The 22408-nt window shown below is 38.6% G+C and overlaps 1 protein-coding gene across 1 annotated transcript in view; it reads left to right on the top strand.

Moving 5' to 3' along the window:
- grik4 (glutamate receptor, ionotropic, kainate 4) overlaps positions 1-22408 on the top strand; it is a 198448-nt gene that overhangs the window by 60047 nt on the left and 115993 nt on the right. The window contains exon 4 of the mRNA XM_088011928.1: positions 14937-15102. Within this exon, the coding sequence (XP_087868054.1) occupies positions 14937-15102 (166 nt within the window). The remainder of the gene's footprint in view (positions 1-14936; positions 15103-22408) is intronic.

Here is a 22408-nt window from a genome sequence, read left to right as displayed (position 1 = left end):
TTTTCCAGAGTGAATCATGTTCCTCTGTACATGCTTTACATGCCACAGTTCACTGTTCTTTTCTTGTTACTTTTAATTGACCATATATGAGCGAAAACATTTGGTTGGACTTTTTTCATCCTTTTTGTGTGTACATCTTAACAAAATTGCAATAATGCACAGGGAAATTTTCCCGCTATTCGTGTCTTACTAATCTACACAACACGACGTTTTCTGTTTCTTGTAAGACAACTGAAAGATACACCAGGTGGCAGAGGTCTGATGATAGTGAGTACATTGTGTTTGCGCAATGACAATATCTGCCGATTCCCAGCAGACTGTAAGCAAGTTGAGCGACGTAGCCCTATAAGTGTCATATTAGCAGAGGTAACGGCCTGAAAAAATGACTGCACTGTTCTCTATATGTAGTTGATCATTTTTCCTCTGCTCAGCCAGCAGTTGCAGTTCTTCTGCTCTTTTTGATATCTTTATCTGCGGTCAAAACTCAAACACAGCTGCATCTTAAGGAATTAGAATATCATTGATAAGTTACTATAGTAATTTAGTCTTGATATATGGTCAAATTCAATAAATTCTCATTTATTTCACTAATTCAATTCACAAAGTGAAAGATTATATAGATTAATTAGACATAGGCGGATGTTTTCAAGTCTTTGCTTCAGTGTGTATCCACGGTTTACCCTCTTTCAGCTACAGCCAAGTATCTTTAACTTTCTTCCTCATTTAGCATCTTTTAGCCTTCTTGCTTCACAAGCAAGCGGGTTTAATCTTTACAGCCTTTTATAATGTGTTGCAGCAAAGCTTTTCGTCTAACCCACAAAGTTAAAATGATTAACTTTAATCCGCTGTGGGATTCAATGAACTACTTTTTTTTTATTACAAACACCTTGGCTCTCATTGGGGTTGCATCACTCCATCACTTTTTCATATCCAAATGTCTCTCTTGTTTTTCTTATTTTCCTTCTCCCCATGACAGTTTCCAAACCAGCTGTCAGCTTTTATCCCACCTAAACATCAGCGATTACTCTCCTGAAACAAGTCCCAGTTGACCATTTTTTGTCGATTTTCACGCTAGCTTTCCTCTCTGATGTTTTATTTGTTTTCTTTTTAGTTTTCCCTTCATGTTCCGATTTTGTCTTGCTGTACAATTTTTTCTTCTGTTTTGCACTCGTTTAAGTTACTGATGAATAGCAGGCAACAATCTGGTCCTCTTACGAAAACGAATCTAAACAGAAGGGGAGATGTGCTTGAAAAAAAGCTCTTTCTCTCTGTCTCTCCCTAATGACCTTCCATCATCCATACAATGAATCTGTACTTTGCAGTGGGTAATAGCTCTCTTGTATCCGTCTCGTTTTGCCTGATGCTTTAGCTTTTTACTGCAAAGTTGGTTTTAAAGATTAGAAGGTCTGAACTCAGACTCTTGTTAGGTGCAAGTTGTCTTGGCAGCAGGTTACATCTTATTAATCTCAAAACCTACTCTGGTGTAATAACAGATCCACACTGGCTTCAGTTCTAGTGTGAAAAATATTTTTTTATTCATTCTGAAGCCGACTGCTGTTTCTTTGTTTAAGGAGATGTGTTGATGCTCCTCCGTTAATATAGCGTTTTTATTACACATCCTTCAGAGTCGTGTATGAAATTGTAAGCCTCACTATAAATCATGACTACATTGACGTGCTCATGTGGTATTTGCATGCCAATAATATGTGTTGGATGGGGAGCCACTGTCTAGTTGACAAAGACGATTGTGCCCGAAATGCTAAAGGTCACGGACAGTTGGAAGCAATAATATTGTTATGCAGTTTCTTCCATTATGCAGATGCAACAACTTCATTTTCCTAGACATGTTTTTTACTGAAAGATATACAGGTGCTGGTCATAAAATTAGAATATTGTGATAAAGTTCATTATTTTCCATAATGTCATGATAAAAATTAAATTGTCATATATTTTAGATTCATTGCACACCAACTGAAATATTTCAGGTCTTTTATTGTTTTAATTTTGATGATTTTGGCAAACAGCTCATGAAAACCCAAAATCCCTGTCTCAAAAAATTAGAATATTATGAAAAGGTTCTCTGAACGAGCAATAAAAATAATCATCTGAATCAACAAAGTAACTCTAAACACCTGAAAAAGATTCCTGAGGCCTTTAAAAACTCCCAGCCTGGTTCGTTACTCAAAACCGCAATCATGAGTCAGACTGCTGACCTGACTGCTGTCCAGAAGGCCATCACTGACATCCTCAAGCAAGAGGGTGAGAAACGGAAAGAAATTTCTGAACGAATCGGCTGTTTGCAGAGTGTTATATCAAGGCACCTCAGTGGGAAGTCAGTAGGAAGGAAAAAGTGTGGCAGAAAACGCTACACAACGAAAAGAGGTGACCGGACCCTGAGGAAGATTGTGGAGAAGGGCCGATTCCAGACCAAATTAAATTTTCATCTCCATAAAACTTTTCAGCAGATGGAAGCATGAAGTGCTCCAAAATCTTCTGATAGCTGCTGCATTGACCTGCCCTTGATAAAACCCAGTGGACCAACACCAGCAGCTGACATGGCACCCAGACCATCACTGACTGTGGGTACTTGATACTGGACTTCTGGCATTTTGGCATTTCCTTCTCCCCAGTCTTCCTCCAGAGTCTGGCACTTTGATTTCCGAATGACATGCAAAGTTTGCTTTCATCCGAAAAAAGTACTTTGGACCACTGAACAACAGTGGTCCAAAGTGCTGCTTCTCTGTAGCCCAGGTCAGGCGCTTCTGCCGCTGTTTCTGGTTCAAAAGTGGCTTGACCTTTGACCTGGGGAATGCGGCACCTGTAGCCCATTTCCTGCACACGCCTGTGCACAGTGGCTCTGGATGTTTCTACTCCAGACTCAGTCCACTGCTTCCCCCAAGGTCTGGAATCGGCCCTTCTCCACAATCTTCCTCAGGGTCCGGTCACCTCTTCTCGTTGTGCAGCGTTTTCTGCCACACTTTTTCCTTCCTACTGACTTCCCACTGAGGTGCCTTGATATAACACTCTGCAAACAGCCGATTCGTTCAGAAATTTCTTTCTGTTTCTCACCCTCTTGCTTGAGGATGTCAGTGATGGCCTTCTGGACAGCAGTCAGGTCAGCAGTCTGACTCATGATTGCGGTTTTGAGTAATGAACCAGGCTGGGAGTTTTTAAAGGCCTCAGGAATCTTTTTCAGGTGTTTAGAGTTACTTTGTTGATTCAGATGATTATTTTTATTGCTCGTTCAGAGAACCTTTTCATAATATTCTAATTTTTTGAGACAGGGATTTTGGGTTTTCAAGAGCTGTTTGCCAAAATCATCAAAATTAAAACAATAAAAGACCTGAAATATTTCAGTTGGTGTGCAATGAATCTAAAATATATGACAATTTAATTTTTATCATGCCATTATGGAAAATAATGAACTTTATCACAATATTCTAATTTTATGACCAGCACCTGTATGTTGTCGTCAGATAATATAACAGATCTTTGTCAGTAACAAAGATCAACACATTCTCTTGTTCACATGTGCTAAGTATTTCTGGCAGAAAACAAACAAAAAGAAATCATTTTTAGTTTGAGAAAAATAACTAACTATACTTGACATCTATAAAAATATTGGTTATTTTTTGATTGGGTATTTTTAGGTGTATCACTCTTTATGCTGGACATTTTTTAGAAATTCAGCTCTGAGAGGAAAATATTTTATAGAGATCCAAATTGATTGTGTCAAGCCACACAAATTTCCGCATTAAGAACTTTTCATTTTCCCTAAAATTAGCACAAAAGCTTAGAATTTATTGTGTTAATTATGCCCTAAACCAAACCTTTCCATTCCCTTTTCCATGTATTTGTCTATGAAATTCTGACTATAGTCAGGTTAATGCATTGATAGGATAGGAAGGGTTGATACTTGCCAGCCTACAAAAGGAAACAAACCATTCTTCAATGATTCATGATATCAACTTTTACAGTGAAGATGTGTTTAATAATAAGAAAGTTTAGGATCAGTATTATCTTCTGCATAGACGTCAACTAATCAAATTTCCAAATCAATATTGACCCTGAATTCAAAGGAAGTGGAAGGTATCCTTCTCACAATCAAATGGATGTTAGGTTGTCTGTTTTTCTTAAGGATGGTTTTTGTTATGTGTTTTCTGTCACTTGTCATGTCTCGAGCTGGACGCCATAGAAATAACTATCTGCCCATCCTTCACCAAACTGCAGCTGACTTTGCCGTTTTACTTCACATTTTATATCAGAGTAAATAACCAGCCCCATCTGACCTGGTTTGCCAGCAGACTCTTGGTGTGGATACCAGCAGACCAAATTCATTTCTTACCTTGACTTGACTGTGATGCTCTTCTAACAGCGTGCAGAGTGAAAATACCGCAGATAATAAAAAAAAACACAGTTTGATTTCAGACGTCAGCTCAGCCAGAAAGAAAACATTTATTGAAATCCAGGCGGCTTCCTTCAGAGGCGTGCTCAGTTCACAGGTCATCTGAATTTGATCCTGTGGAGAGATTTTCCTTTCCTTCCTGATCGCTGCATTCCTCACAGGATCTTTGTGTGTAGCTGCAGTGTATCCGGTAACTAATTTCTATTGTGATGTTTTTATCTCATAAATTCCTGTATTTGGAATGTTCTGTGAAACATGTTTTATTTTATTATTTTTTTTTTTTAAGGTAGAGTACAGCTGTAGTTTTTACTGACCAGTTTGGTGTAAAGTAAACTGGCTTTTCTTCACATTGAATGGAAAAATATTAATTCTCACAAGCATTTAAAGAGTGCCAAACGTTTAAAGTTGCTTTCTGGGATTGTTTTCATTAAAACACATAATCCTCTTCTTCGTATCGCATTGGTTGCTCTGTGATCTGAAAGTCCACTGCAACATTCAGATTCTCGTTGCTCTATCAGCATTTTTTTGTTCTCAAACATTTGCTGGCTTAGTGTTTATAAGTTGTTGAGACTGAGCTGCGCTTTTGTTGTGGAGGTGTAAGTCAAGCATTTGGCTGGATTCCCAGAAAAGGATTAATCTCACTGTTGAGATTAGAGACAACACTTCTAATCTGAGTTTTTGAGAAAAGTTATTTATTATGCTTTGTCAATGGAGATAGACCTACTGTGAGGAAATATTCACTGATAAAATATCTGATTTATTAAGATAATGTTAAAAATTTTAAACTCCTCAAATACAATCAGTTCCTTCTTTTTAATGTAAATCACAGATTGGATGGCACAAGCAAAGAAAAATCGGAATAAACCAGCTGAGTACAGAACAAGCTCTTCCGGAGAAAAAGTTGTTGTTTTTTTTTCTCCTGCTCTAAACTACCTGATCAATGAGATAGAGATCTAGTGGTCAATGCTCCACTTTCTTAAAAAGCACTAGGGGATCCACAGGCTACTTTATCTTTATCACTGCTCGGTCTTTGTGCTGACCCCTGGAAGCTGATTCAGGCTCAGTGCTAGTTCAAGTAGAGATCGGGGTGGAGGCTCTGAGACAGAATAGATGGGAATTGATGACAGGGTGCTGACACTTTGCCTCACTTATCCTTGCATCTTATTTTGGTTCTCTCTTTCCCATCTAGCTTCATTTGTTTTGTTTTGTTTTTTAATTCTAAATACCAACAGCTGGTTCTTCTAAATTCCCCATAAACCTCCCTGGTTCAAAAGCAAATCAGGTTGCAGTAATAGACTACCACCTGTGCTGCTACCCCTGTCAACCTCACAACACCATCCCTGCCAGCTCCACTCCAGCATTTCAGCCTTGGCATCCCACTTGCTGACTTATGGACAGTGTCTCTAGCAACATCTGCTCTGTGACGCTCGGTCGCCAACACAACTCTGGCTTTCAGTTTTCAGACATTGTTCTTTGCTGACAGCTGGATTTGTTTCACTGATGATCTCTAAATTGATTAACTATATCCACTTTTTGACCCTAAAGGGACTGGGCTTCAGAAACCCTGTATTTAGTACACTCAGACTGAGTGGCTGCTTTCCACTTGGCATAAGTGCTGAGAGATTTCAAGGACAATTGTGTGTGTGCGTGTTTTTTTGTTTTTTTTTTGTTTTTTTCTGCCAGGCATGTTTTGTACACTAATTGATGGCCAGGTCAACAGGTAATGCTGTAAATGAGTCACTTCACAACACAGCAACACTGAAGCTAACCTTCCTACAGCTGCACCTCAAGCTTTCCAAGGCCCATAAAAGTCCAGGGATACTTTAATAAACTGTTTTGTTCTGCAGCTCCTCTGAGTCCAAGCCAGCAGATGCAGATGCTGATTATCCCAGCTCTCCATATGGCACCACTGCACATCCAGCCCCCCTTTTTTTTTTTTTCTCAAATCCCGCCCTCCCATCAGCCTCCTGTTACCTTCTCAGTCTCCAGGTTGCTGCACGAATTGGAAACTTGTCAGTGGCAAGCTAGAGCTTATTGAAGTAAGCAGAAGAGAGGAAAAAAATCACATTTACTCACACACCATTAATACCTTGATAGATTTTTGACTAACTTTGGTGACTTTTTAAATTCCAATGGTGGTAGAGCTAAGCTTAGGCAAAGCAAACAGCTGATGTTCACATGTCAGTTTGAAAAAGCAGTGATTCGCCTGAATCCTCGTTTTAAGTGTTCAGACAGCATGTTGTAATGGCAAACATATCGTAAGTCCATTCTAATTGGGTTGGGGTATTTTTGAAGCTGAAAAAAATGTTCTTCCTCTGCCACTCATGTGTGCATGTGGTGCTTTTGTGGAGGTGTGTGCAAAAACCCGTGTCCTGTGGGAGCTTCCTCATTAAACGCCTGTCAAACCTTGGTCTGCAGACCTGCCAACCTTTCTGTCACACTGCAAGAAACACACACACGCACACACATCTTTATATATAACAAATATAAATGGACAGTGGCACACATCCAAGCAGTCTTTCCGAGCAGCTTCAGTTTCAAACACAGACCTGAAAGAGAAAACCGAGGGCAGAGTTGTAGAGAATTAGCAGTAGGGTTGCTCCAACTTGGTTTCAAAAGGACATCACTCAGCCTCACTACAGCTGTGGAATAGTTGGAAATCTGATACATACTTAATGTCATGAATGTGCATTGAACATTTTGGCTCTCAAACCATGAATGCTTGTGTTTTTGCTGTCCAGAAAAACTTTGTTGTTGTTTCTTTTCCAACAATATCTAGACTTTTGATTATTTGACCTGTGACCTTCATGCTGCCTTCACAGCATAAAGGTTCACCTTCTGGGAATTAATGGTGTTTTGGGGAGAAATGCGTGTTTGTTTTCTGCCTCATATTGTGTTTTGTTTGTAGGTCAAAGAGCTCATTTCCTTTATTATCTGCCCATGAGACCGTATCCCACATGTTTGTGCTCCTTAGCATGCCATCATTCTATGCATGCCAGCGCGTTTTATTTGGCTTTTGAGTTGCAATTCTGGTGTACTGAATTATATTTAACTCTGTTTTTTTTTTTTGTTTTTTTTTGTTGTGCTTTGTTCTAGTTCTGATTATTCCCTGTTGTTCAGTTATTCCCCTTGGTCCTCTTGCATTGCTAACTCTGTTTCATTTGGCTATTTCCCTCTGACTCTCAGTACTCAGTCCCCTCACAGCTGACATTCATTCTACTAATTAACTTGCTTGCCAATGCTTTGTGTAACCACTTCACCTAATTGTTCCTTTCTTATTCTTTCATCATTGGATTCTTCTACTACACACTTGTGGTTTTGTTCCCCCTGAGAATCAAAACCACCTGTGTGTTCCTGTTTCTCGTAGTTTAGATTTTTTAAATATTTATTAAATATACCTTTTTGAAACTACTGCGCTTGCCTACATTTGGGTTCTCCAAATTATAAGAATGACACTACATTGCTTGCGGAAAAATACAATTCTTGTTGATTTCCAATTGATCAATCAATGAATTCAATCAATCAATGAATCAATGAATCAATTGATTCATTTTGGCCATTTTCCAAAACTGCCACATGTTATACCAATAGTTGTCTGCTACTAAAGCTGTGGAGGAATATGATTAAGTCTCCAGAAATACCATGAGCCATGTCTTTGTACGTTTTCAAAGTACAGAATTATTCATACAATATGTGTATTTGCATATTAAGTTACAAATTTGACTGTGTATTGAAGTCAAATGGCTGCACAGGAGAATATTTAGGGGTAGCAGACTAAAGAGTGTGATTAGAAAATAAAAGTCTGTACAATGAGCATTTGTAATTTCTTTGTGACGGTCTATGACCGTAACATAAATAGGGGTTTGGGATCGCAGTGTGGTAAAATGGGAAAAGCTTCAAGGGGAATTAAAACTTTTGCACAGTCCTGTATTGTTTTGTTTGAGGCAAATGATCCATTGCACAAAAACTGACAGCCATTATACTTGTTACAAAGAGAGTGCCCCTGACAACAGGAATAAATTTGGCCCTGTGAAACTCACTGACACTTAATAAGTGCTAATTGTGACTGCGCTGCTGTTCATCACTCCCAGTTCGTACCTAATATACCTGGTTGTGTTTTTGTTTTTCTGTTGACACTTCCCCCGCCGAAGCCTCTCTTCTGTCACTCACTCCACCGCCCTCATCTCCTCTCAGACCGTCAGTTCCTCCTTTACTGTCTTCTCCATTTTTCTTTCCGTCTGACCCACCTGACACTCAGCTGTCCTTCACAGCACTCACTGCAGTATTAAATTCTGTTTACAGTGAAGCTACCAAATTATTAAAAAGTGCAGCGTTTACCTTGGGCTGTATTGTTGCAAGAGATTTTTTTTTTTTTCCCCTGCTCATAATTTTCCAATATAATTAGTTTCACACCATTAGAGTCAAAGCCCTAAGCAGAGGCTTTAAAAGAGCAGTCTGTCTACTTTCAATGCCTAGACTGTTTACTACACTTGTTTCATTGGCTTGCTTACACGAATTTGAATAATTTCTTATTCTGTCTAAATGTGTTTAAGCAACTTTAGTAAATGTTTAACTGCTTGTGCAATAATTTAAGCGAAATAAATTATGCCAAAAGAGATGTGGGGGAATTTTGGAATAGGCCAGAGAACAGACAGAAAAAGATTGAGGATCTCAGGATAATTTTTGGAATGAAGGAAATACAAGCTATGATATATCTGGAAACCTACACCTTATTCTCAAATGAGGTAAAGTCAAAAGATTTTTACCAGCAAAACAGAAAACTGTTTTAGTGATACAGTGTTACTTGAGGATGTTGTTGAGTGGGATAGCTAAACTGAAAGCCATGAAGCTGCAAAGACACATGTAGAATGAGATTTTACCGTCGTCTTATTTTCTTGTTTAATCTGTCATCGGAGAGATTGATTCTAGCTGCTGGTTTCTGATAAGAAGTCGAGCAAAATGACTCTGAAGTCGATGCTGACTTGCTGTTATTGCTTTGGAGATTGATGTTTTTGCTCGGAGTAGATTTTTTATAGTGTTCATGCTGAACATTGTTGCATTAAGAAGATAGTGACTGCCGCTGTACAAGAACCAATTAATCATGTGTGTTGCAGACAAGGGAATTGTGTTTGACGGTGATATATAGATAAAGTCCTGTCTTGCCTGTTTTAAACTACTTCCAGTCTACACAGCCCTCTTGCTAAATATAGATGAACTTCAGTAGTGTCAAATATTCGGTTCTTAACTCCAGCTGCGTTTAGAAGCGTCTCCAGCTCATCACTGGTTAAAATGGGCGATTTACGCTCCCAGCATGTCGTCAAGTCCTGCAGTAGATGTGGGTTTCAGTGGAGTTTAGTGCGAGTTAACGGGTGACACAAAATGCTACAGGACCAAACAAACAAAAAAACCTGAAGGTTTAATCATCTCTTTACTTAATCCCATGTCCTCTCATTCGGTATTGGGTATCTGGGACACCTGTCCTATTCACAGTATAAGTATTTGTAGGAGCATCTGACTGTGCACCTTGGGCTGTTGGTGTGCCAGAGGGAAATTGTACTAAAGAGATATTTTACTATTTTTCAAAGAATCTGGAGTCAATGACCTTCTTCAAACTCAAATACTCTGACAGACTAAACTTGAACTGAGTTACTGTGAACTGAACAGAGGTCATTTAAAACACACTTTCAGATTTTCGACTCTTTATTCTATTTTTTATGTTGTTGTTGTTGTTTTTTTAAAGAACAACCTTGACAAGAACATAAAAAAACATCATGTTAAGCCAATGAATTAGACAACCCCATTTCCAGTGAAAATGGGATCTTGTGTAAAACATAAATGAAAAGAGAATACAATGATTTTTCGACCTGTATTTCACTACAAAGAAGACATATATTATCTTCAAACGGATGCATTTTATAGGTTTTTTTGTGTGCAATTATTCACGTTTAGATTTTGATGCCAGCAACACATCTACAGTAAACTCATTTGCATCTCAGCTCAAATCGGTTTAACTTTATGACATGTTTCATTACACAGCTGGAAGCCAGTGTTAATTTGAGCTCTTAATTTATTGATGGAGATATGGTCATCAGCAGCAGGTTGTGACAATGTCCTACAAAGGCAGGCTGTGGTTTAAACAACTTTCATTTGATATCAATGGGATGAAGGAACGAAAACAGAACCTGCAACATTTCACCACCAGAAGAAGCTGCAAAGCAGGACAGGTCCATGGTTTGACACCGTTTATGCCAGTTTCTGACCCGACCATCAGATCAGGACTTAGTGGACCTGTCAACATTTTTTTTTCCCCAAGCTATTAAAATTTTAGTGAGCACCATCTGTTTTCTGTCTCGTGTTCTTAGCTGCTTCTGTCTGCTTCAAGGTGGTGTTATATATTCAGAGATTGTCTACATTTGTTATAAGAGTAGTTGTTTAAGCTACTGCCCTTTCCTAATCTCCAACTAGTCTTCCAATTCTCCTTCATCATAAACATTTTCATCTACACACTCCGCATCGGCTGTCTTTTTTTTTTTTAACTGTTTTCTGTCTGCTACAGAGACGGTTGTACAAGATGATCCTGGTAGATCAGCTGTCCCTGACATAGATACACAAGCCAGTTGGTACGACTCTCATCAACCATGTCGCTTACAAAGTCATTTAAAGCCCGTCTGTGCCCTTCTGACACTCAGTTTGAACAAGGGGTTTTCACCATATCGAGAAGGCATGCACAGGGTTGCTGCTGTGAGGTTGGCTAATGCACATTTTGGGTTAATGTGGAACTTTAAATGACACATGTTTGCTATTTTAAATGAGCTACATTGGAGCACGTTCACATTAGAAACTTGCCAAGGATTGGTGATTGAGACCCTTCTAAATAGTTGGTTGCAGTTTGTTTATACATATATATTTTTTTCCATTTTCTGATAACTTGGTGATTTTTCATAAAAACAAAGAAGCATCATTAAAACATTTACAGAAATTATAACAGGGGGAAAGGATTAGGATGTTATATCGGGTATTTTCCTCCATGAGTCACGGCTGCATGCTGTGGAGTTTGATGAGGAATTTTGACTTGGAGCCGAGTAGCTCCCCTGAGATATTGCTGTATTTTGCAGAAAGGGTCCAGAGGGCCGCGCTGATGGAAGAGGACAGACTATATGTGTCTGTCTGTGTTTATAAGTGAATCTCGGAGTTTGCGTTGACAACCTTCTAAACCCCCACCGATAAAAGCCCACCAAAGTGTGTCTGGTTTGTGAGTGGGAAGGAGGTGTGTTGCACCACAGCCTGCGGTGCTGAAAAGGAGGAGAGTGCATTGGAAAGGAGACAAGAAGAGTAAACAGTGTGGGGTATTAACGAAAAGAAATGAACAAGAGATGGTGAGAAATTGTAGAAATGCGACAGGGAATATAAGGACACGACTGAAAAGGGTCTCATTTCCCCTGTGTGGTGAGTAGTTATTACCACGATTTTAAGACTCCTTTGGAAGAACGAATGGCTGTCAGAGCTGGCTGCTCCTCCATCCATCCACACACCCAGAGACTCCATTACGTCCTGATGGGCAGGAATTTAAAACCCATCTTGGGCATATAGGTGCGAAGGGGAAAGCAACATATGGATGCTGAGAAACACATAGACAGGCAATCTGCCATGATGAAGAGGTTGTCTCTTCTGTATCTTCTCTTGGACTCAGCATGTCTTCCTACATCCCCTTCAAGGCCCACTGTGCACCGCTGAAACACCTCACCAGCTGACTGACATGACACCTGCCGCCCCACGGTCCACTCTTCCTCATCCTGTGTTTCCTCACATGCCCCAATAAAAGTAGCTTACTCCAGGACTTACAGGAGAGTGTACGTTTTATTCTCCGCTGTCGTATCATCAAATCACATGTTCTCAGAAAAAGCTCCTGGTTCCTGGCTGCTGTTAAAGCCAACGCTGAAAACCAAGTGGAGGCTCTGAAGAGAGAAGGAGAAGCTTTGTGAACTCTGAAGGAAACTTGTCTTTGCAACACACTTGAGATTCAACAAGTAAATAAGGAACATTATATATCCCCTAAGTCACTACCTTAAACTTCAACTTAAAAATATTCCACATCAGCTTGTTTCATTATTAAAACAATTGATTTGAAACAGTATTTCTCCAAACCTACCACAGTCGCCAAACAACGGAATACATGGGAACAACACAAACCTGGTCAGACACACAGGAAATTGAAACTTGGCCACAACCCTGCCAGCTTCTCGTTTATGGACGTTCAGGCCGTAAGGAAGGTGCGACACCTTGTGGTAGCAGCTGTTACACAAACATTAAGCAAGAATGCAACAGAAATATAATAACCTTAAAACACCTAACTCAGTCCAGATGATGGAACAGTCTCACTCTGAGTGGATCGTCAGGTTGGTCAAAGCAGCGCCCAAACTGAGGAAAGTACCATCATGTCAAGGAATGGAGAGGCTGCTACAGCAGGCCTCTGCAGGCGGACTCATCAAGAGACTTTCACGTCTCCATGGGAACGCACAAACGCGGGGTTTGCAGATCGTTTTGTAGAAGTTCTCTAGTGAACACTTTGAAGGCTTTGAAAGAAATCTTCTTCCTGACCAGCAGATTAGAAGAAAAAGTTGAAGTTTCCTGAGCCTAGATTTGTCCCACCCTAGAAGTAGACGGGTTATACAGCATTTTATGTCTGAACTAAACTTAAGAGAAATATGGAGAATACAGAATCCAACAAAGAAAGAATATTCTTGTCACATAATAGCTATAGCTGTATAGATTACTCCTTAATTTCAAATTCTTTGGTTGCCAGAATTAAGAGTTGTGCCTACAAAACATATTGATCTCCGACATGCAGAGACGGATGTTATCTAAGGGAAATAAATTGAAAAAGTGTTTGCATTTCAGCAGGATTTGTAGGTAGCGCTACTGGGGCTTTGTTTCTGTGCTCAGGGAATGCGTAAGGCTGCAAGGTTAACTGTTGTGTGCTTAACCTCTGTTTTCACAGGGGAGATGAATAGCATTAAACATGCCTGTTTGTGCTGTGGGAGTTGTATGATAAATTTATTAAAGGCAGCCGAGGAACACAGCTTTCTTAAATAACCTAATTGAAAAGGCTTCAGACTGTCGCACTGAAGATTGTTTACCTCCCAGTGGGTTTTAGGTAGAATAATTATGTATTTATTGATTATTAATCAAAGCTTCCTTGGCCTATATTTGTTCTCACTGTGTCTCATCTTTTTCCTGATGTCTGGGGAAACGCTTGCAATCCACTACACGTTATGTACTCTGTTTCAGCAATGTTCCATTTGTATAGATAGTATTAAAAGAGAAATACATTTTTTGTCTTAGTTGACATTTTATATGTATATAATTTGTTTCTATTTGCATTGTTACAGTTTAGTAAATTACACCAATGCATGCACCAATCAAAGATTTGGACAATTTCATATCACAGATTTTGTACAGCTCAGACCTGCTGATTCTTTCTTTAAAAGCCTTATATACATCCACAAAATTGTTTTTTTTTTTTTTCAATCGTAAAAATGTTAGATCTATTCCATCTTTTTCTTCTGAAAAATAATTAGGTTCTGGGATGGAAACAACATATTTCACTTGTTTACACTTAATTGTTTACAAGTTAGTGAAATAAGAAAAACAATAAATGTTGTAATGACAAAACATTTCACCTGGTCAATTCGGCCTGTCTGGAGCTCCTTCCAGAATGAGCCATTTTATGGCTACGTCACTATTTTGGAAGTAAGCTACTGATGGCCACACCCACCAATCTGTACCTGAAAAAATGTCTGCAAACAGATGCACAGTTGTATGACAGTTCATCTAGGTGTTTATTTTTAGCGCCATGTCTTCCAACACAATTAAGACAAAAGGCTGACACAACAGAGTGTGACAGGGCTGTACTAGTTTCACAAAATTAGCTCCTTAAAATTAGTCCTTTTGGAAATAAAATAAAAAAAACGGCTAATCATTGTTGTGTCTGCATTTTGACTATCCCCTCCTCTAGGACCACTAATCAAACTATTGTTATTACACCATATTTGGCTAAATTGCATGCGTGTCTTACTAAATTGTTCATAAAAGCAGATCAGAAAGTTTTACTTTTACGTTTATGAAGGAGATTTTTCTTTTCTTTTTTTTTACTAAAGATTTGTTGTCACAGATCCTGTCTGCACTCGAGAATAAAAATAAGTTTCCTCATTCAGTCTTGTTTTGAAGTTCTGCTTTGGTAACTTAAAAAATGTCTGTATTGTGAATTTGCACACCACCACAGACCCCTGGGGTTATTGTTGCTTGCAGTTTATCCTATTTGCTGTAACATCTTTCTTCTGAGCTATTCATTCTTTTGATCATCACCCGGCATCTTGCTGACTATTTTTACCCTGCATTTTGTTTGTGATGATACTTTAGATTTTTTTTCTTCTTCTCCTTTTTATCAACATGTGTGCTAGAGGTGAAAAATACAGCCTCTCAACAGCAGATAGCTAAATTACAGCAAACTAACAACAACTTCTCCGTGCAGGTACCGTATGTCAAAGTGGCTCCAGAGGACATCCTGAAGGTCCAGTTCCCCCGCTTCACAACTCTGGACTTGAGACCAACGAATACCGACATCAGCTTGGCCGTGGCCGGCCTTCTTACATTCTTTAACAGTACCGCCTCCTGCCTCATCTGTGCCCAGGCTGACTGTGAGTGCAACGTTCACACCTTCCTGACAAAATACATAAACATACACACCTGCAGAGAAAGCTCACAAAGCTGCCTCCCCTGCAGCTGCCAACAAAGTACAAACACTTTCTTTGTCTAATGTCTGCTATCCCTTAACGCATGTTAACACACACGGGCTTCTCGCATGCTCGCCGTCTGTAATCTGACAACAAACGCGGTGCTGTGGCTCGCTTTCTTCTGAAGCAGCTGCTGCACTCCACACAGCCACACCGCACAACTTCCTCACAGCAGTCCGCCCACTTAAAAACAAATTACATTTACTGCAGAATCACTTCCCCGCTCCAGCTGCATTGTCATTCTTAAAATTAGGACAACACATTTAGCTGTGTCAGGTTGATGTATCGTTTAATGTGTGTGCGCACGCTCTCACATTCTGCGACAGAAAACCAACCTTTAAGACAAAGGAGGGTGCAGCTGTAGCCAGCAGTGATCTGACCGCCTTCTTGTCAGAGGCCCTTATTAGATTCTAAAAGATATTTAACTAAATGACCTTAAAGCTTGTGAAACTCCCCAATGAAAGTTATTTTTGTAAACAGAGAGGAAGATTAAATTTGGGTTTGTTCCCACCCTCTTGAGGTCCAGCGCTCAGTAATTACAGCTCCCTTGACAAAGACACTGTGACCCTGTGGCACCAGCTAGCCCCTTTTTTTTTAATCAGTAGAAGGCTTTGAAGAAAAGAAATAGGTTTGAGATATCAGCCATGTGTCAGACAGCCCAGAGGTGGCAATAAGCTACTCTGAGACACCCACCCTGTCTATCTCCACACTCAGTTCTTCTGCCTTTTAACTCCCTCCTTTAATGTCTTCTGGTCTTTACTTCATTAAAAAAAGCTGTTTGGTCGCTCGATAGAACAGTGTGTAGGATTTAGCACTAGCTTGGAGCTAAGTTGTGGGTTGCAACCATCTGACTACCTTTTGTGAGGCCATTTGTCACCAAGCTGTAAAAAAAAAAAAAAAAAAAAAGCCTGAACATTTGCATACAAAACCAAGAGGTTTTTGTACAATAGAACATTGCTTGGGTATTTTCCGATTTTGCATTTCTTCTTTTCAAGTACTGTAAAAAAATGTATAAAAATATAATCCTGTCACAAAACACAAATGAAGTTAGGGATTGAGATTTTTGTTGAAAATTAATATTTTCAACTATTTGGTTACATTTCATGTCTAACTAAATTGTTGATAATTGTCTCCAGAATTGTGGACAAATCACTAATTAGATGACGAGGCATTTGGCTACCTTAAGAGAGTCATAATTGTGAACTTGTCCGCAATTCACTTTCTCATTACTAAGCTATTTTTTTCCCATGATGTCGCACAAGGATCGATGTTTTTTTGACATACTGCCTTAAAATACATGCATTAACCGAAATGTCATGAATTAGTTTCCCAGAATGGTTTGTGGCATGGAAATGGCATTTGCAAGCATCTCAATTTGAAGAAAGTCCTATAAAGATTTTGACATTTAGCAAATAGAAATAATTATGGGAGTCCTAGTTGACCTATACTGGCAAGATTTGTTGTGATATGATAACATTTGGCAGTTGGAATAAAATGTTTTTATACGTCGTATCTAGTTTCATCTGTTCATTCTGTTCCTTCTTTTGTTAGCCAAATCAATTTACATTTCTATTTTGTGTTTTTGTTGATGCTTTAGACATTGTGTGAATTTGTATGTATAATACAATATTGTTGTGTATTGTATGTACACTACATTAAAAGTGTGAATATTTTTAATATAGTGACTGTAAAAAAGAAAAAGCTGAAAATGTGGAAAATCATATGAGATATCGTTATTGAGGTATTTAAAAATATATTGTGATATTTTTTGGCAACATCGCCCAACTCTACATGGAATATACAATTATGACACACCACCCGCTCATATAACCATCCATGCACTATATCTGTACATCAGTACTTGTTTTTCATACAGAACCCATCAGTCACTTCATCTATTAAGGTCTTAGATCGGTGGCATTTATTTCCTCAGAGAGCTGAAAAGTCTGTGACAACAAATGAACCTTTTAGGCACCCTCTGACTTTCAGGTCTCTGTATTAACAATATATTTCTCATTTTCATTGGTTAGGTATTTGGTGCTGTGAGTAGCTTCTGATTTCGTGGCAATAGGCTTGAAGTGGACCGGGAAGGAAATGAAATAAAAAGAAGCAAAATGAAGGGAGATTAGAGGTAGATAAGAGAAACCATGGGAAGACGGAAATGAAAACAGAGAGGATGCCTTTTGGCATTTGTGTGTGGAGGTGAAAAGACCCGGGTCAGGAACTGTGGGGAAGGTAACAATCCTGGAATTATACATTAGCAGAAAGCCGGAGACGGTCCAGGAAATGACAGGGCAGCTTTGATTGTACTCTGGTCATGTGATCATTCAACAGAAAAATGACAGTCTGGCTGGGTTTGGATGTGCATGTCTGTGTTCATGTGTTTATGTAGGTTAGAGCCTACGGGTGTTTAAGTTGACATCTATTTGAGTTTGGCTCCTGTTCCAGCAGCCGCGTTCCTGTCCAGAGTTCTTGCAGTCAGTTGGTTGGTTGGCGGGCTGCTGTCGGTCAGTGGCTCATCCACATGTGCTGAAATCATTAATCACCCAAGCCAGTGACAGTCTAATATAGCGTGACCAATTCATGAATATTTTTCCAGCAATGGCTGAGCGGTCAGGAGGGAAGAGTGCCCGACGGCTTGGTGCACACCAGGGCAGACATGAATCTAACCGCTCCTACTACTGATGTATGCGAGCTTAGCAGCAGCGGATGTGCTGAAACTTTTGTCTGTTAACTTTTTTTTTTATTATTTGTTTCGTCTCTTTGTGAAGTCTGAAGCAAACGCTGAGAAAAGTGCTGGTTTATTCACACACAACAAGGTGTGCACACAACTCTGCACACAGAACTGATAATTATGTTGTTTCCTATGTTTGCGACAGGATTGCTCTTTCATTCATGAATAAATGGCGGCACCTGTCACTGAGCTGAACAAGTAGAAGCTCAAAGACTGTAGTGCAGGTTTAAGATTTCTTCAAATTTTTTGACAAAATAAACTTTGTTCTGTCACTTTCTTTTCATGTGTTTAAGCAGTTTAAACTATTTACATGGTTTCTGCAGGGTTATTGGTCTCTGCAAGGTTACCTTATTGCATATTTGTGGAACCTGCTGACGCTATCTACCCATGCAGGTGTGAAAATAGTCCAGTCACATCTCAGAGCCTAAAAAATACACCTAATTTAACAAAGTTATATCCAATTTGCTTTTGGTAGTAAGTAATCAAACAAAAGCTAATAAACTAAAAGAAAATGTTATATTTGTTTCAAAAATGGGGGTCTCTCCTCAGGCTGCAACCAGCTGAAGACAATATTGATGATACTTGGTCAATGGAAAAATCTTTTTTCTACCATAACATAAAAACTGTTACATATGATTGATTTCACATCAAATAAGAATAAAACTCCGTGTTTTACAATTAAATTCCTAGTCACATCTATTGGCTGCTGTGTGTCACACAAAGGAATATTGCTGCGGAGCATTAAAGCCATTCTACAATTAGATTACAACCAAATTTATGTCAGTTATAATAAAATTTATTACAGCTTATTTCAACCTGCCAGTATGTCAATTATTTGAATTAATTTCAAATATTCAGGTATTTATTTGTAGAGAGCCTTTCTTTGGTTGCAACCAGCTGAAATGAAGACAGACTGAAAACATATATGGATGAATAAGTGGGAAGTTGAGATAACAGAGTGTGAACTAGGGCTGTTGTGAAGGATTATTTTAGTAACTGAGTAGTCTATCGATTATTCTGACAATTAATTGAGTAAATTACATAAAATGAATTGTCCCATTTGGTAGTGAGTTAAGGTAGTAAAATAAATATATGTCAGGGAAAATCCTAAACAATACAGTTCCTTGAATTATTAAAAAGCATATTCTGAAGGTGCAAAAACACATCCTGTTGGGACAGTGGAGGCAGCCAATACAGAAAACAACTTAAGTAACAATAAGCACATTTGTTCAAATGAAAAAATGTGTAATATCTACAGTTTGGAAACTTTTGAGCTAAAACATCAATGTCAGAAATGTCTGCGCTTTATTATGTATTATTCACCTGCACCTGTCAATCATTTTACATTAATTGTTAAAAATCTAAAAGCCAACTTGATATAAATGGCATCACTGCCATTTATATTACGCTTTACTTTCAGCCCCAAGTTTGATGTATGAAAAAACATATCAGCTCACTAATGACAAAAAGAGAATATTTTAGCCAAAGAAGTCCAATTAAGTATGTTCTTTAGACATAAGGGGGCCTCAGTTTGAAAAGTTTGAGAGCTTGTGAAGTAACATGTTCCTTTAACCGATACATCTTATTAATTCAGAGGTTGTGTGAGAATCCCACACATGAATCCGGTGTGATAAAGTGATGAAAACATTTCAGCTCTCACCTGATGTAAATGTTAATGTTTCATTTTTGTGGTTATTTTTGGATTACTTTGGCAAGGACTTTACTCTGACTTACATTTCACATTTTGACTGTTCACCTTGTCTGCCGTACTTTGAAATGGCCCTAACGGTTTTCCAGAGTCATAAAACTTTAGAGCCCGAGGCTACGTGATGATTCAACATAATGTACAGCTGTCAAAAGGGCTTTTAGGTCTTTGTTAACACATCTGCCATGACTGCGCTTTATTATATATTATTCACCTGCATCTGTCAAGGAAATCACAGTCACCTGCCGCCTAGAACTCCCATGTTAAATCTTTTACGTTTCCCGCGCCTCGGTGATGCAGCAGTATTTACTTAGGGGCGGCGGAGGAGTGGTCTGCGTGTGCAGGCGTCCTGCAGTGACAGCAAGAGAAAGATGAATAAGTGGCTGGCTCAGTTGAATGTCAGGCCTCACCTTTATCTGTGTGTCTCAGAGAGAGTCGAGGCCAAATGCCGTCCATGCCAATGAGGAAGTTTGGCGTCACTAACACACATAAGACACGCAAAGCCTTGCTCTTCTCTTCTCGCCAGAACCATCTGTTATATTATGCATTCTCTGGGGGTGAAGGCGTCGCTTTAATCAGCCACCCATAGCTCTTGATCATATCTGACAGTAGGAAGACTTAAAGACTAACTTTATGCCTACCCTGATGGTTTTAATGGAGGTTCCTTGTCGTAGCTGCTGTGGATTAACGTCACCATCTGCTGTTGTAATTTACAAACACAATTTGGTTTCAGTTTATAAAAATGACGAGCTACGAACGTCATAATTCTCACGGCGGCTTAAGGCGAAATGCAGAATTAAACAAATTAAACTAATTTACAAGAAAATATCAAAATTTGCACACAAAACTAAAGATGACATGTTTAAGAACCTATTTAGACAGATTGCATTAAAGTTGATTTGGGGGTTTTAGTTGCACTTTAAGTATCTCCCAACCCACTGACAAAAATTCATCACATCCCATTAAACGCCAACCCATTTTGTCAGTGTCTTATGTAAATAGCAAGCTAGTTTTCTCCAGCACTTCATCTTGAAAATCTGATTAGCTCAGATTTAGTTATTCATACATATCAATATTAACACGGCGAATGCCTGAACTGCTGGAGTCAAGTGTGAGGCATGCATAGCAGCGAGGGGTTGATTTGGCTTCACAGGAATTGGGAAAAGTAGTTTGTGAGAAAGAAATAACTGCATTGTGCAAACGTTCCTCCCCCTTGTGTTTTACCTTTTGATAATGAGCTGTGGCATCGATGTTGTCTGACTCAAATGAATGGGGTAACACTATTTTTAGTGTGAGCCGCAGATCAACCTTCTGTCTTATTGTTTAGCTCTGTTTTCTGCTGCTTCCATTCAGAGCAGATTTATGGAATTCATAATTCTTTCTAACTCAACAGTTTTGCAGCAATGTAATGTGATTTTGGTGTAGTAGTTCAGCATCTCATCTGGCAAAAATACCGTCTCTTTTATTTTCAAGCGATATAAGGTATCTCCATTCCAGTAGCTGAACAGTCACACATAGGCATGAGTTGATATAAGATTCTCATATTGTACTAACTTTAAGGAAAATGTGTTACGATTTCCAGGTATCGACACAGATATTTAAAGTAACAATGCACAACTTGGTTCAATCAAAGGGAGGAAATCCCATTTCATTTTCGGGGGGAACAATAAACAGGGAGATTTCTTAAGTGTCACTGATCTAATCTCTGCTACAACACCTTTACAGAAGGATTAAGGCTCTAAATAAAATAATTTTTTAATGAGTAACCCCACTTATTGAAATCCCTCACAAACATTGATTGATTGAGTTTTTCTAGAAAAATATTCCGATTTTTATTTATTTATTTATTTTTTGTTTTTAAGGGCTGTACGTTGAAGATAAGAAATAAAGACGTGTTTTCTTTTTCTACTGTCTGCTGCTCTGCTTTATCTCTCGGCTCCCACAAAAAAAAAAAAAATTATATATATATATATATATATATATATATATATATATATATATATATATATCACGTTCAGATGGAAAATAAGCTAAATGGTAGAGTTAGATTAAAAATAGATTTTAAAAAATTACTGATTTTCATAATTACATTTTTCCTTAATGACACTGTCCCCATTTATGCCGATGTCTCCAATAAAGGATAAATAACTTGGTAACTCACCCACATCAATCATGCAAAAAACAAATCTAAACATTTTCTAGCTGAAATAGTTCAGTAACTGGAACTTCCAAAATGTGCAATTAGATTTTGTTGCTGCGTCTTTATGATAATCTGTAAACATATAAAATAGAAAAGCACAAAGTGAAGAATTGAGAAAACCACAAGAACACGTTGGGGTCAGACAGTAAAGAAAGAATAGCAAGCGGCTAACTGAGTAAGCTGAGTTTGATTACAACTGTTAGCAACAATTATGCAAAAAGTGTATGATTGGGGCTTGGACACAACAGCTGAGATCAGCTCAAGCCATTTTTCATATTTATAGTAGCTTTAATAACAGCAGCAGTTCAGGGACAGCAGCAGATATTGCTCTCATATCTGAGGATAAAACAGCTGCATTATTTCTCCAGTAAACAGGTAGTGTAAAGAAAAGTACAAACCACTTTCAAATTCCTTTCAGTCCTGACCTTGACTTCATCACAGATAAAAATTAAATTCCAAAAGTGGTTTTGTGACCTTATTCTTAACATTTATAAGTCTGTCAAAGAAGTTGAGAACTATTTCTTCTGTAGTACAGCCCAAAAACATAGTCTAAGGCAAGAAGAATACGAAG

This window comes from Poecilia mexicana, unplaced genomic scaffold, assembly GCF_051168715.1.
Source record: "Poecilia mexicana isolate PSO_F unplaced genomic scaffold, ASM5116871v1 scaffold_13, whole genome shotgun sequence".
In the NCBI taxonomy this organism is placed as follows: Eukaryota; Metazoa; Chordata; class Actinopteri; order Cyprinodontiformes; family Poeciliidae; genus Poecilia; species Poecilia mexicana.
This window is presented reverse-complemented; position numbering and strand designations above follow the sequence as displayed.